This window comes from Rhea pennata, chromosome 17, assembly GCF_028389875.1.
Source record: "Rhea pennata isolate bPtePen1 chromosome 17, bPtePen1.pri, whole genome shotgun sequence".
NCBI lineage: Eukaryota > Metazoa > Chordata > Aves > Rheiformes > Rheidae > Rhea > Rhea pennata.
This window is the reverse complement of record NC_084679.1, coordinates 16,546,874-16,562,305: the sequence shown is the minus strand read 5'-3', so window position 1 is coordinate 16,562,305 and position 15,432 is coordinate 16,546,874. Positions and strand designations below refer to the sequence as shown.

The 15,432-nt window shown below is 45.7% G+C and overlaps 1 protein-coding gene and 1 long non-coding RNA gene across 8 annotated transcripts in view; both read left to right on the top strand.

The window, feature by feature from the left end:
- The window catches only part of OSBP2 (oxysterol binding protein 2), a 157,713-nt gene that overhangs the window by 74,454 nt on the left and 67,827 nt on the right, over positions 1 to 15,432 (top strand). Inside the window, exons 1-2 of one of the 7 annotated variants that reach the window (XM_062590055.1) lie at positions 538 to 616; positions 1,396 to 1,707. The exons of 5 other annotated variants lie outside the window; for them this stretch is intronic. In XM_062590055.1, the coding sequence (XP_062446039.1) occupies positions 1,635 to 1,707 (73 nt within the window). In that variant the 5' untranslated portion in view covers positions 538 to 616; positions 1,396 to 1,634. Of the gene's footprint in view, positions 1 to 537; positions 617 to 1,395; positions 1,708 to 15,432 lie in introns of those variants that run through there. One more of the 7 variants, XM_062590056.1, reaches the window with a different exon arrangement.
- LOC134148191 (uncharacterized) lies at positions 2,342 to 8,016 on the top strand. The gene is made up of 3 exons (XR_009960163.1): positions 2,342 to 2,446; positions 3,726 to 3,905; positions 7,315 to 8,016. It is a non-coding gene; the product is annotated as an uncharacterized LOC134148191 (long non-coding RNA).

Sequence of the window (15,432 nt, the reverse complement as noted above, 5' to 3'; positions counted from 1 at the left end):
GCAGGTCTATTCATGGCTGTGAACTGGTAGTTGTGGATGATGTACACCTGAACTTCCCATTTGGTCCAGCGTAGTCGTTGCTCTTCCAGTTCAGTTTGAGATAATTCTGTAGGTTCAAAAATCATACAAGAATTCTTTAGACATCAAGTCACTGTCTCATTCTGTGTGGGACTTGTCTCACTTAACTTCAGGTATTTAAAATGTAAAAGTATCAGCCTGATCTAGTTATCCAAAGTTTTCTTTATTGTTGATAAAGAGAACCAGGCATCTCCAGAGAACTTCTTCCCAAAATAGGTGTTACAGGTTAGCAGGTAACTTGCATGTGAATGTGCAATTGACACTGACCTAAGGGATGCCTGGGAGACTTCCTCAGACTTGGACTTCTCATTTCTGGCTATCCAAAGTCAGGTGAGATGAGTCATCTCACCTTTTTTTTTTAGATATGAGTGCTTTAACCTCCCAGTCCCCTGTTGGGAAGTCTAGTTCTGTTTTATTTTTAACAATGTGTGGTGTGGAATTGTATTTGCAGAGCCCTGCACTAACATCAGCCTCTGTTTTGATGTGGTCCCTGTACATGTACGTGTGTCTTGGTCGTGCTCTCAAGCATACTATCACAGTAAGTTATTTTATCTTAATATAATTTCCTTGCAATCAAAAGGCAGGGAATGGAGAAATGCAAATAGGTCAAATTAAAATTTAGGCAATTCAGGATTTACAGGCGGCTTCAGACAGATGAGGAGAGGGGGAGGGAAAAATTGCTACAAAATCCAGATTGTTCACTTTCCTGTGGTTTTCTTCCCAAGCTGTTTTTGTAGGTAGATGACGTAAGGATATGTGTGTAAGCATAGATTTGCATATGCACGCACAGCAGTTTATATAACTGGAGAACAGAACTCTCTAAACTAGAAATATTCTCACAAAAAGCTGAAAGGAGCCTGATTCCTGTTGCATGTTGTTGAGGAGAATGTGGTCGGTGATGGACAGGGGTGAGACTGAATGGGAACTTCAATAAGGGCTAAGGCTAGAGGCTAGGAAAACCTTTGTAACTTCAAAGAATTAATCTAGAGAGACTGCACACTCTCTCCTATTAGAGGATTTTAGAAGGAAATGAGGAAAATACCTTCCAGGGGCATCTGAGATGACACTAAGTCTGTTTTGGGGCTGGGAAGAAGTAAGGTAACTTCTAAAGGACCCTGCCAGCTTTGTCGTCTTTGCAACAGTGAATGATAGAGAACACGAAACACTGTTTTGCAGTTCGGAAACCTTTAAATTAATGTATCCTCAGGGGTTTCCTTAGTTCTTTGTCTGTGCTGTTTCCCCATAACTATTGCCCAGGTGTTGAAATATCCACCTGCCCTTTTCTGCCTGATGCCAACAAAATGTGTTTTTCCACAGGGCAGTGTGCAGCGACTGAGGCTTTGCGCTCTTGCGTTTCTCCCCCGCCCCGGCACTTTGAATGCAGAGGGTTATTAATCGTGAGAATGCACATATAAAGTGTAAACCATATTGTATTGTGTGCACAAAACAGGCACGTGATTTTTAATAGTTTCAGATCTCCTTCATTAACCTTTCCTGTGAAAGATAGTGCCCAGCTGATCTCACTAGGCTGAGCAGAGTAAAGACTCCCATCGGGGATGACAGGCGACATTGAGCCCTGCTGGAGAGGATACCCTAAATCAGGAACACGGCTCTTCTACTTCCATTCTGGTGAATATTGACTTTGTCCTCAGACTCCCTTTGTCCTCAGACTCCCTTTAATGCCTCTTTGTTTCCTTTTTTTTTTTTTCTTTTTTAATCAGAAAATTGAACTGAAAAATTGGGAATGCATTGGCTTTTAAAATCAATTTGCTGTAAAACCTAATGTACAAGCTGTCCAGTAAAAGAGGCTCTGGCAAGCATGTTACATTTTGAAAATTCAATACTTCTTCCAGAAGTGAAAATGTTTTCCAAGGATGCCTTGCTTTCTGTTTGAAAATTCATGTGCTGTAATTGTTTTCCACAGAAAGTTTGGACTTGAGGCTCCCCAAAAGGAAATATTTGAAATATACTCAATATGCTTATGACTTTTAATGAGGAGTTCAGGGGATAGCTGGCCCAGCTTTTTTGCACTGCAGGAGATTTCTTGTGAACACACCCACTCAGTATGGAGTTCTGGGGTTGATTTTTTAATTGTTGTGTTTTTTTTTTAGCGTTTGTGTGTGTATTTGTAAGATGAACCTGATGCAGACCTTGTAGATTAGACAGTAACAGGAAAAAAAGTGAAAGTAAAAGTAAGATGTTTTATACCCTTCTATATTTGTGCATTGAAGACCTGATCTGGTTCCATTAAAGCTGATGGGAATTTGTCTTTCGGCTTCAGTGATGCTGGCCGGGGCCAAATTAAGGCAGAAAAACGGAAGTGTTGAAATCTTTCTCTGAAGAATGAAACATCTTATTTGATGTTTTGGTAAGTAGGTTACAATAGTCCACCTTGTGCTACGTGAATACTGTCTATGCTGGTTAGCAGGAATACAGTGACCACACTTGCTGTGCATAAAAAGGGCAGCAGGTAGCTGATAAAGACAATTAGCTTTAATTTTAGTTAATTTCATTTGAGAGCCCTAAAGTTCTTTGCAGCAGAAATTAGTCAATACAATAACATTGCTTCCAGAGGAAACTTAAATACCTTTGCTAGGTCCATTTGGAGCGTTTGGTGGCATGGACAGCAATAAGGCCTGGACTTCTTATCCAGTCCTCTGCTCTGAAATATCGACACATGTAACTTGTCATTAATATCTGATGTTAATATGGATGATAATCTTTTAATCAGAGTCCATTCAAGGGCTGCTACCTGACAGCAAGCAGAACTTCCTGCTGTTTGCACACTGCTGATTTAGTTCCCGATTGTGTTGGGCTCGCACGTGACCAAGTATCTAAAACAAGATGCTTATGTGTGTGTGAATAATTTCTAATGGGACCATCAAAGAAATAGAGGAAGAAATGCTTTTATGTAGCTACATCCCCAGCAGTATTATTTTATGTCTCAGTTAGAAACTATTCAAATGAATCTCTTTACATTAGTTTAAGATCAAGCCTTCAATATAAGTAGTGTTGTGTTAAATTGCTAAGAGGGAACACACAGTCATCGGGAAAAGGTGGTGTACTTTGCTGACACCATGTGACACTCCAGCCTGCTTTCCAAATGCTGAAATGCTGATTCAGTCTTTTTCCAAATTTATTTAGAAATCTCCCTGGAGGGCTCTTACATGAGATTTATGACACTTCTTTCCTTAGCATGGCCTGCTGCAAACAGTATGGAGCTAAGGACTGAGTACAGTATCTGGTAACAGTCCCATTAAAGTCGTGGGCCTTTGCCCCCCCCCTCCCCCAAGCCATGTTCTTTCTCCTGTGTGATAGCGTTGTGTCTCGGTGGCCAGTCTCCTAGAAATGCAACTCGCCTAGTTGTGGAGGCAGTAAGAGATGAAAAATCTGCTGGTTCTTTGATTATTTTGTTCTTGTGTTAGTTGCTATCACAGTTGAATGATATCTGTAGTTTGTATGGCAGCTGCGCACGACTTGAGCTTTCAGCTATTGAGTCTGTCTCACTGGAGACACTGCTTTCTTTAGCAGCTATTATTTTTTTTATATATCCTTGTATGGTCTCACTGCTGTCACCTTCTGTTTGGTCTTACTTGTCATACTTTGCATGTATTTTTTTTTTTTCTTGCCTTGATCCTCCTCTGAAGTACGGCATTTGAAATGAAGAAATCATCTTCATGATTGAAGAGCTGTGATTTGGGGCATTGCAGCATCCCTCTTCAGCAGCTCTGCACTTACCTCCGCCTTGTCCCTGCCGTTCCACTTGCCCGGCTTGGCTGCTGCTGTTTCAACCTGGGGCAATTGCTCCACTTGAAAAGCCCCGTCAGGTTTGTATTCTGTTAGCAGGCAGGAAACAAAAGTTAGTCTCGGCCACCCTCCATGTGGGCTTCAGCCATTAGCTCCTGTTGCTCCCTCAAAGGCAGGTCTATGCAGACAGCCTGGCTGCTCCTGGGAGTTGTCTCAGTCATTTGGCCTTGGGAATGGTGCTCCCCTCTTGGCTTTCAACAGGGCTGATCCAAGACTGCTGAATTACATTAGCAGGGTTCATTATGGACCCTGAGTCTTCACCTCCTGGTAGCAGAGCAGATAGCAGGTGTGTGCCTTGCACATGTTACAGCCAGGAACCAACTCACTGGGCTGATAACTAAGGGAAAACACTGTCCTCAGGGCTCCTTGGAGGAAAGGTCCCAGTTGTGACTGCCAAGAGGCCTGCAAAAGCCGTCCCTTTCATTGATGTGCTTGCGTTTGCTGACTTTTGCTTCTGACGCATTTTGCCTGTTTTCCCACTCCTGCCTGTGTCAAAGGGTTAATGGCTCGTTCGCCCAGGAGGTTAGTTGCAATGGTTGTGCCACTGTCTGCCAATTGCAGAACAGCGATGTTTGGATTTGTGGGTTAATTGGAAATAACAGTTCATAATGTTTTTCCCTTAAGGTAGGTTTAGATGGTGCCAGCTTTACATACAGAAGAACTGTGAAACGAACCATTTCTCCTAACTCTCTACTCAGGATCACCCTGAAAAATCCTCTTTCAGCAGAGGTATCAAGGGACATCCACTGTTAGCAGAGGGAGCCTTGGCAGGACAGCGGCTCTGACATCCATTTCCCCTGGGCTGTGGGAGCTCTAAATTAAAGAGCAGTGGGTGCTTTTGAGCCTAGTTTAACAAAACCATTTGTGATGGCTGCTTACTTGAAATGTTTTCCTATGTGAGTACCCACCATCCTGTTACCAGAGCAGCTAGTACTGCTTAAAAAAGCAAGGGAAGAATGACTCTTTCATCTGCTAAATAAAAAAGAAAGTGTTTATTTCTCCCTAGGCCAGCGAGCTGTGCAGATACCTGTGTGCTCAAAATGAGGCACACCAGCTTTGCAAACTGGTGAATGCTGCCTGCGATCTGCTGAGCCTCTGGAGCCCCACTAGGATAAGCCCATAGGGTCGAGAGCACTGTATATAGCTTAGCTGCTGCTCGATACAAGTCCTGCTTTGAAAACTACAAGTACTTCCTAAGCTGGCCAGGCCGCATCTTTCGCAGAAAGGAGCTCTTGCGTGTAGCAGCCCTCAAAGTTCAGGGCTGCTCACCGGTGAGGGAAGGGGACATTTCCCTCTGTCTGCAGGTGGGACGCGCTGAAGGCATGAATGTGCTGGCAGCTCCGGGGCTTTGCAGAAGTGCGTGTGGAAAGGGAAGGACCATCCGTTTTGTTAAGTTCGAAGCAACTGTGGAGTAGTTCTGCACACACGTGTAGGGGCTCGCATGGGACTCATTTCTAAAAGCACCTGTCCCAAAGGGTGTGCAGATGCTGGAGGAAGTGGTTGTGCTCTGCGGTGCTCTGCACCGGCAGCCTGCTGGAGCATTTGCTGCACAGAGCCAGGGCGGCTCAGTGTAATGCAAAGGATGCTTTCCTTATCTGTCGGAGGTAATCAGCAGCCATTGCTAACAATGCAGGCTTATTAGCTGTGCCTTAAATACAAAAGAGAGTAATTAGGGAGGAAGTGGCCATCTTGACAGCCTGCTAGTGTAATTAGAGACCAGAAATGTGTTTTGAATTGGAGAGAACTGAGATGAACTCAGAGCTCCATTCATATGCCTCTTTAAATAGAGGCTGTATGTACAGCAGAAATTGCTTTATTTTTTTTTCCCTTTTAATGTCTAGGCTTCACTGATAGCCAACGCAGCACTTTTATGAGAGAGGGTGCTACTAGCAGAGCAGCATCAGTGTAACTGCCCTGCTCTGTTCCTGTGCCGTTCCCTGGCCTAACTTGGACTGGGGCTGCTGATGGGGGGGGGGGGGGGGAGCAATTCCAGGGATAAATTGTTGGTTTGATGGATGTTTTTGCAGCATGTCATCAACAGTAATTGTAGTGGGGAGACCATAATGTAAATGGACTGAAAAGGGTCTGTTTCCCTTCTGGCTTCCTAGTCCTGCAGAGCAGCTTTCAAAGAGTATGCATCTCTTGTCATCGCTGCTGTGCTCTTGGCTCATGGGGGTTCAAAGGGGTCTTCTCATTTGCTCATCCAGCAGAACCTGGTCAGAGATGGAGCTTCCAAGTGCCAATAGAGGCTCCCTGATTGTACCAGTCCTTGCAAAGACTCGGGCAGCTGACGAGTGGCTCTGACTTTTCTGCTGTGCATGGGGGTAGTTCTTGAAACCTTTTCCCCAATCCAGGGCAGTCATCTAAACCATCTTGGGCGGGGGGAATCAGGGGTCCCTGCAATCCCTGAAGTTATAAAGTAAAATACAGGCACTACCCTATCTCTAGAAAGGAGCTATCATATTTGAGGATATAAAGATGCCTCCCAAAATGTTAGCTCTGTTGAGCTTGCCTTTGCTGTTTCTCTCCTGTGCACCTGTTCAGTGTGGCTGTGATGTGGCTCCAGATGTGCCTGGGCTATGGCCGTTGCTCCACTGATCTTAGGGCAGGTTGTTGATACCAGACAGGACCCAGATGCATTCCCATGCAGCAGGAACGGTTGTATGATTACAGTTTAAACACAACCGACACATCTCTCCACCCTGCAGAAGGCAAGCAGGGCCTGTGGGATCAAGGTCCCTGAATGCTTCTGTTTATTTGTCAGTGAATAAATGCAGGGTCTATGCAGCTGTGTCGTGACCCCTTGCGGGTGCCATGCTGCTGTATCCTTTGCAAACTAGTGTCGGGTGAGCATTGCAGGGAGAAGAGTTCCAATGTTATCCATGGCTTTGGGCAGCGAGAGGGAAGAGGGGCTATCTGAGCAGTGGAGCTGTCTGCATCCTGTCATGAGATCGCCTGGAGGTGACAGCTTGCTTTACACTCTCTAGCTGACATTTTAGTGCTGTAGTCCTTTCCCCAAGCAGTCTGTGGTTTGGGGGCTGATTCCTGCTTGCTGTTACCCCCAGTTTCTCTCCAGCAGAATAGTAGGCTGTGCTGTGGGGGCCTTGGGAAAACAGCGGTGCAACTGCTTGGGTTGGGCTAGCAATAGCCCGCTGCATTTGCTCGCTATCGAGTGTTGTGCTGGTGCTGTCCCTGGCTGCGAATTACACTTTTATGGAGAGAAGTGAGTGTGCTGGTGCTGGCTGAGCCTGAAGCACTTCAACTACGAGTATTCTGAGCAGAGCAGAAAAAGAGTTACTGCTCTTTTCCATGTCATTTATTCCACACTCATCAAATCTCCCATTCAGGGCTGCTGATGTGACAGGCTGACCGCAGCTCCCCTTCCCTCACCCTTGTGCTTGATCAACTTTTCATCTCCTTGATTTGCAGGGGCTCTCAGATGCACCTTTGAGGAGACTATAGCTGTGAAAATGGCTCTGCTACCCTGACAGATGACTAGACTGCCTGGGAGACCTGCCTGTGCTCCTCCTTGGTTCCCAATGTGACGCTGACAGTGACGGCACTGTGGCATGGGTCTGGAAAGGTCTCTCCAGGACAAAGAGCTGCCAGCTGCGTCTTTTCATTCAGCTTCTCTGGTTGCAAGCACATTCTTTAGAGGAGAAAGAATTGGCTCAGAAATATGATGTGTTGGCACTTAGGTTGGCAGCATGCTTGTGGGCAACTCTGTTGAGTTGCCAGATGCCTGGAAATCACCCAGGGAAGCTAGCTGTGCTTGCGAAGCAGCCAGCATGGGTGCTGGAGGGTGGCGGCTTGTGTCACTAGAGGTGCAGGATTGCGCCATAGAGATGAGGCTGCCCCCAGGGCTGGTTATATTTGTGAATGAACATGTAAGAACAAAACCACTGAGATTAAACCTGTGCAAAGCTGGAAGGAGAGTCAAGAGGCTAAGTCTGAATGTATTTCCAGTGTAGGTAGTGCTGATGCGTGAGATACTTGGGGATTACATGCATGCTTCTGAGTTTGATTACTTGGATTCAGAAGAAATAAACTCAAGCTGGAATTCATGCAAAGGAGAAGAGCTATAAGGACAGAGCACAAAGATGTGGAGCTGCAAGCTGACTCTGAGTAAATACAGGCTAAAAATAAGAACGTTCCCTTGGACAGTGCTGTGGGGTCTGGCATAGGTTTCTAAACCCAGTGTGTGTGTGTGGGGGGGGGGGGACGGTCCCTGCTCATCATTTTACATTTTTAAGCTGAAGAACTTGGCGTTGCGTCTTGGCCCAGAGGAGAGTGGGCTGGGGGGGGAGGGATTTGTTCTATTTTGCTATTTTTGTTTTGCGCATTTGTTTTGCTTTATTCCACCCTTTTGAAAGCAGAGCACACAACACTGCGCTTAACTGCAGACCTTTTTGCATCACTGTACAGACTCCCAAACCCTTCCTCTTCATGCCCCTCCATCTTTGTTCGTTTCCATCTCATTAAAAACAGAACTCCTTGCGGGAAGATTTCACACTTCACATCAGTTTATTAAATCTTGGGAGTGTGAGCTCACCTTGTACCTAATTTGGCCCACTCCTGTCCCTTATGCCCTTGCATCAGCTCCAGGAGCTCCTGAGGAAGCTGGTTCTTGCTGACCCTATGGATCTTACAGCTTGTGATCACAGGGGCCATGGTTGGAATTGTGTTCTAGGATGCAGGAGAGGGATGAAAAGAGCTGTAGCATTCATTTGGAGGACAGCCTGCAGTCACACCAGATTGTGTGTTGCATGAAACCCCATCTCTGACATGGGGCTGGAGTAAGGATGTGTTGTTGTGTGGAGATCAGGTGTGTTTGGCAACCATTGTACATCCCCAAGTTTCTTGTTCCTGTGTTGGCTGGAGCAGCAGTGCAGGAGGGGCGATCCTATTGCTATGTAGGATCTGCCCTCAGTGAGAGAGCTGTGAAAACTAGGTGGTAGAAGTTAAAGGAGGCTTTGGGAGCCTGAATGTGCTGATGCTGAAAGGCTCCATTTGGATGTGATTGTAACATGCTGAGCATGAACTCGTATGTGGCAAAGTCCGTTGCTAGTGAGTGGCAGAAGGGTTTTCACTTCAGGCACTAATCAGCAGGGTCAGAGTTAACTACTTAGTAGTTTAACTTGGTCTGAACATCTGAGTGAGCTCTGGCATTGATGGGCCTATTTGTCACTAAGCGAGACTGATTAGATTACCTTTCTATTTGCAGGAAATGAGCTATTATGGTTGTTTGCCCATTAATGAGCTCTGGTTGGGCCCCCCTTCAGGAGTACAGTGCTTTGATACACCTGCATGATCTAGCACGTTTGGAAGGACCCTGGCTACCTAGCAAGCGGAAGGGTTGGGCGGGGAGGAAGGGAAAGATGTAAAGAGGGCTGAGACCTTTCAACCACCCAGGCAACATCTCAGTGTCACCACTGCCCTGGGACCAACCAGATCCTAGTGGAAGCGTGGCTGGGCCTGTGCAGTGTGCCATGCACAGCATTGCTCTGACACACAACATTTTATTCTCTCATCAGTGCTTTGTGGAAATGTGAAGCAGGGAAAATTAGGTCTTTCCTCTTAGTGCTTCTGTTCTTATGCATTTTGCCCTGAGCTCATATGAGATCATAACCACCACCATTCAGTTTAGCTATGAGCTGGATGTAATACTGTACAGCCCACTAATTAGTATATTTGCTGCTTTACTGTTCATTATGAATTAAGGAGGCTTGAGTGGTGCTAGTAAACTGCAGCTTTTAATTAATAGTCACACAGTCAAGTATAATAAACATTTTGTTGTGCAGGAATTCATTCTACCTTACTTTAGGAGGAAGTTACTACTAATTACAGAAGCCTTTGTAGCAATTGTTAGTCTAGTTTGTAAATGTGTGCATCCTGTTGTTACATACAATGAAAGATCCCGATACAAGTTATCTGTGAGCCTTCTAGCCTTCAGAGGAGACCCAAACACGATGTGCTTGATGAATTTGCTTACCTCAGTGCAGGCTGGCCGTTTATCTCATGTAGTTAGAAAAATCTCTTGTTAGGTAAAATTCAAAGTTTGCTGGGGCCAGGCTTCGCCCTTGTCTTTTGCACATTTTAAAACGCTCTCTGTAAGAAGACTAACTGAAGCTTTGTCTTTCCTTCCAGTTCAAACCCTTAGAAAGTTTCTCTCAGCACCCTCTGAATGCCCAGTGGTCAAGAAGAGGTCAGTGGAGATGTGTTCTCCAGGGCTTTGCCTTACACGTTTATGAGTACCCAAGGAAAAGGTTTTAAAACCAAATGCAGAAGTGGTAGTAAGGTGTAAGCTCATCTGGACTGCTTTTGAGCTACTTTCACCCTCTCCACCTGCAAGGCTCCCAATTACATGCTGGGCAGCTGGTCTAAAGCGCTAGAAGATGGCCCACTTGCTTAACATTCCTCCATTTCCACTGGCATTTTCTGACCTTTGTGGAATTGGAATAAGATCTGTAACCTATGCCAACCCTGATCCTCTTACACATGAGTAATCTGAGCATAGGTGGGTTGGGCAGACTTAAAGGCACATAAGGGTATGCATTAATGTGAGGGTGTCCATGTTGTACTGTTTGGCAGCTCAGCCTTGACAGCTATTGAGTGGGTTCTCCAAAATCTAGCTGCTTTTCAAATGGGGTTAGCAGAGCTTATGTATCTGTAGGGATGTTACTGAAGCCCTGTGCAATCCTGGTGTGGCTGCAAGTTTTGCAGGGATGGTGTTGTCTGTGCGCCCAACCTTCTCAGCACAGCCCTGCACCTAGTCCCTTGCCTCCATCTGAATCGTTGCTCCCCCCCTCTCTGGAACGAGGTCCCTTGTCATTTTGTTCTCATTACTGAGGTTTAACTGTGAGAGAGTTGACAGGGATATAGGAGTGTCCTGTGAAAATCTCTGACTGGTTTCCAAGAAAAGAGGAGAAAGCCTGGGGCATGTTGTGTTCTCCTAGCTGACAGGAGGAAAAGACTCTCTCAGGCCAAGTTCATCTGTGGTGAGCTCAACAGGTGTTGCCAGAGTTGCACCAAGGACAGCATTAGCCTGCTTTCTGCAGAGAAACTCGTTGAGAATGGGAGCTCACATTTGCTAATATACCTCTCAAATACTGTGTGGTTGCTGATTCCCCCAGACTCAGCCAAATGTGATACCAGCGGTGTTTCCTTTGCCTTTTGCTCATGGATCTAAAGAAGAGAGACCAACCTATCTGCGAGCTCCCCTGCTTGCACTGACGAAATCGTAGATGAACCTGAGGCTGGAAAATATTTAAAGATGATTAAAAATGTATGGTTGGTGACGCACTTAAGAAGATATCCAAGACCTTAGATGGTTTTAAATAGCTGTGTGCCAAGGCGCTGTTCCCATTGCTTGTGGAAGAAGAGGGCCCTAATGTCCATGACAGGGTCAGGGATGTGAGCCGGGTATCTCACGAACCTCATGATCCAGGGCTGGTGCAATGGCTGGCGCTTGGTGGTGTTGCAAGGACATGCCTTGCCACGGCCTGGGCTCAGAAAGGCTATAATTCTGATAGGGCTGCTCAGGAGACTTTCAGTGAAGCAGGTCCTCACTTCAAAAAGAACCCAAAAGTGATTTTGCTGAACTGGAAAGCGCCTGCGCACCTTTCTGCCACCAAAGATCTTTTTGCCACCAAGACTAAGTGTGGGACTTCACACTGCAGAGAGATAGCTTGGCCCCCATGTCCTGAATGGCAGTCATTATGCCTGTCTGGTATGAGTGCCTGGTCCAAGTTCCTGCTCTGAAGAATATTCATTTCCATAAAGTGACAGAGCTGCAGCAGGTGAGATGGAGGGCAAAGAGCTGTGTGGTCAGATCACTCACTGGGCTTTGGGAGAATAGCAAAGCACCTTGTGTGCTCTAGCCGCCAGTGGATTAACTTCTGTGGGTGTCAGTGGCTTGTTCTTCAAATTGCATTTGAAACATCTCAGCTTTCTCCCATCACAGTTTTGGAAAATGTTAGAAATCTTGAAAGTGCCTCAGAACAGGAGGACAGATTCCTGGCCATCTCTGCTTAGAAAACCCCATGTCATCTTCAAGCCTGGAAATGTCAACAGTTGCAGCCTTAACACCATTGTCACAGAGCCATCCTGTCCCCACAAGAACCCCAGGCACCTGAGGATGTTAGTTATGTGCGGTGTCCATGTCCTCCTGGTGTGGTCCCCTAGTAGGACAGGAGGGGCCCTTCCAGCTGGCCACTGGGGCAGAAATACAGCATTGGAGGGAGAGAGCATTTTAGAAAAGGAGAGGAAGAAGAATTGGAAGAGTGTGAAGGGAAACAAGCTCCCTTCTTGTGCATTTTTTATCTTTCTTGATTTTACTCCTCTGCTGCACCTTTACTGAAAACATACCTTCTCCCCACTTTGTTGTTCATGCCTAGCCCTGACCCATCCAATACCTTTCCCTACGGAGTCCCCATAAGTACCCGTGCTCCTACATACCACCTTGCAAAGATGCAGAGACTTCTTGTTTCCTTGCTCAAAGTGCCACCAAACACTATTGGCTGTTCTGTTTCAGGGCAGAGGAGCTGTGCAAATTCGTATTAGTCACTTGATGCTAAAGGATTGAGGAAGTAAATGGACAGATAAAAAAAACAACAAGGTTCATGCATTTTTTTCATCTGTTAGGTGAGAGCAAATAACTTTTGACAACAGTTCTGTCTATGTGGCTAAATATTCTTCATTCTGCTTGAAGATAATCCTGAAGCTAGGTAATGTTAATCCTCCCTGCAGATTTGTCTTGTATTGCATGTTTACTGTGAACTCTGGGTTTACACATGAATTAGAGGAGGGATGGTTTGATAAAGTGCAAATTAGTGATGTTCGTCTGGATGTGGCTTTTGTTGGCCCTGGAGACTGAGAATGGATCATGGAGATTTTCACTTCTGCATTGCTGATAAGAATATATCCAAAGATTATAATGACAGAGGAATATGCTTTCACAAGCAGTTTTACGGGGGGGGGGGGGGGGGGGGGTTGGTAGAGCAGGTAAACAGGCTTCCAACTGTTGTACTTGTGTGCAAAACTGCAGAGCGATGCTGGGAGGTAGATGAAACCTTTCTTAAGGTCAGCTCCCAAGCCAGCTCCTCAGTGGCACACACAAGGTGAGATGGGGTGTCTCATTCCTGCTTCTAGCAAACCCCTCTTAGATGTGTCCCCCATCAGAGTACTTGAAGGGCTGAAGAAAAACCTCCTCCTTCCCTGGGCATGGCTGCATGGAGGCTTCCTTATCTGTGTCTTTCTGCCTCACTCGATAGAAAAAGTAGAAAACTAAAGAACATGGAGCTCAAAACAGAGCTGGCAACAGCTGGCATGCAATGAGATGATCTGCTCTATCTGGAGGAGGACTTTGGGCTGTGTGTCTGACATCTGCAGCATATATTTGACTTCTGATTTCTTTTTAAATGGAAGTGTTATCAGGATTTGTTGATCTGTTCATCTGTTGAGTAATTTGAAGACCCTACTATACTTCAATGGGGTGATTTAAGAAGTGGGCTGGGGATTCACTCTATGTTGTTGCCATCATTGTTTCGTGAAAATCTGTGGGGAAGAGCAGTTGGAAGCTCCCCTCCCTGCTCAGTGAACTCTTGATATGTTGTGAATGAAATTCTGGTGTGAAAACCTGAGCTGCTAAATGTGCAAAGAGGGATTGGGTTCCCTTTGCAGGCCAGACATCCTGGCAGAAAGGGGTTTCTTTTAGGATTTGAGCCCCTTGAGAAGGGGAGATGGGAATATTATGGAGGTACTTGTTAGCAGAGCCCCTCTTGGCTACTGCAGAATATCTGTTGTTCCTTTTCCTAGTGCCTAGTGGGACTGCTCTGAGAAACAGGCAGGTCACCTCTCTGTACAGACCAGATTTGCTGCTCAGACCCAGGCCCCAGGTGCTCCTCAGGCTTGTCCTGGGAGGGCTGAGCAGCCTTCCGAGCTCTGCTGTCAGTGTGTGCACTGAGTAACTGGGGTGCTGCCGAATGGCCATCGTGCCATGAGCAGCTCTGGAGCAGCAGAGCCTTTGTCCATGCGTGCGTTCCCAGTGGGGACAGGCTCCATCTCTCCCTTCAAAATCATCAGCCTGCCTAAGGCAGCTTCTCTAGAGTGATCCTAGCATGAGGTTGCTGGATGCAGCATTTCCTCCTTGGTGTTAGTTGTTCTGCAAAAGTTTGAACTAGTAAAGCGTGGAGCCCCTTCACAGCATACTACTCTCATCGCAGTCTGTTCAGCGGGAAGCACTAGGGGTCCCCTGGGCAGTTTTGCATATGTGAATAAAAGCAAAGTAGTGTGCTCTGGGGCCCAGGGTTAGTTGTGCTTGCAAATAGGAGGCAGGTGGAGAAGCATACGTGCAGTGAAGCAGCACCTTGCTTTCTGAGCCATCTCAGTTACTCGGAGATAAAAGTCTGTTACTGCTGCTTTTTCAAGTTTCGTAGTGGAAGAATTTCCATTTTTATCAGGCCATTTATTTATTTTTTCTTTTCTAATGTTGAGATGTGTAGTGTGGACTGTGGATTGCCTGATAATGACCAGTCATTTCCCTATAATCACTAATGAATATTTTTTTCGTTGTTACTCTGAACTTTCTTTTGGGGATAGACGTTCCTTTGGCTCTGTCCAGCGTGGCTAACTTTGATTCATCAGTGTTTTAGCAATAGCATCTACTGGACTCATTTTTAGCTCCAATTGTGTTCCTGGCCAATTCTGCTCCCTGCAATGTGTACCTCCAGTTCAACAGGTTCGTGGTCTGGCTTGATATTTTTCTTGGTATCTGCCAAACTTTTTGTTCTCTTGGAAATGGAGAGTAGAAAGTTGTAGTCTAAAAACAGATTGAAAAAACCCTCCAATATCTCCAGAAGCCAGCAAGCAGAAATCTCCTTGTAAAGGAAGTTCTGCTGCTGCTTTCTGTTGAGAAGAGTTTTGGGAAGGTTTTAAAAACATTTACTTCTAAAGCATGTGCAATACAGGATTGACACCTGCCTGTGTCTCATTCTGTACCCACTGGTGCCTTTCCCTGGCTCATTGGAGTCATGACAAAATTCCTATTAAGCTCAGCAGGATTCCTATTTGGCTTGTGGTACAGTTGCCTGTCAGAGTTTGCTTCTCTATGCCAGTTTACTTCTTGCAGCCTTTTTTCTTTTAAATGGTAAAATTCTAGGGAATGAGGCTGGAGGAAGCCTCAAGGGGCTGTCAGATTCATCTGTCTGCCCTAGGGCAGGATCAGCTCTCTCAAAACTTTTCTTGACTTGTGTTTGCTGTTCCTATGCCGTGAGATCACCAGCACTGAGTTCCTGTGGTCTCTGCAAGAAGCTTCTTTGAGGCTTCACTACCCCTGTGAATAGAAAGTTGTTCTCAATACCCTCTTTAGCTGCAATATCTTTTTTATGGGTTCTCCTATGGAGTGTCTTTAGTGCCTATGTGTCTTAAGAGTTCCCCAAACTGGGCATAGACCATTGGAGACTTATCAGAAATGTCATCATATGTCTTAGATATAACTGTTCTGTTCATGTAACTAACTATTAGTTTTTTAGTTCACTTAAAAATCCA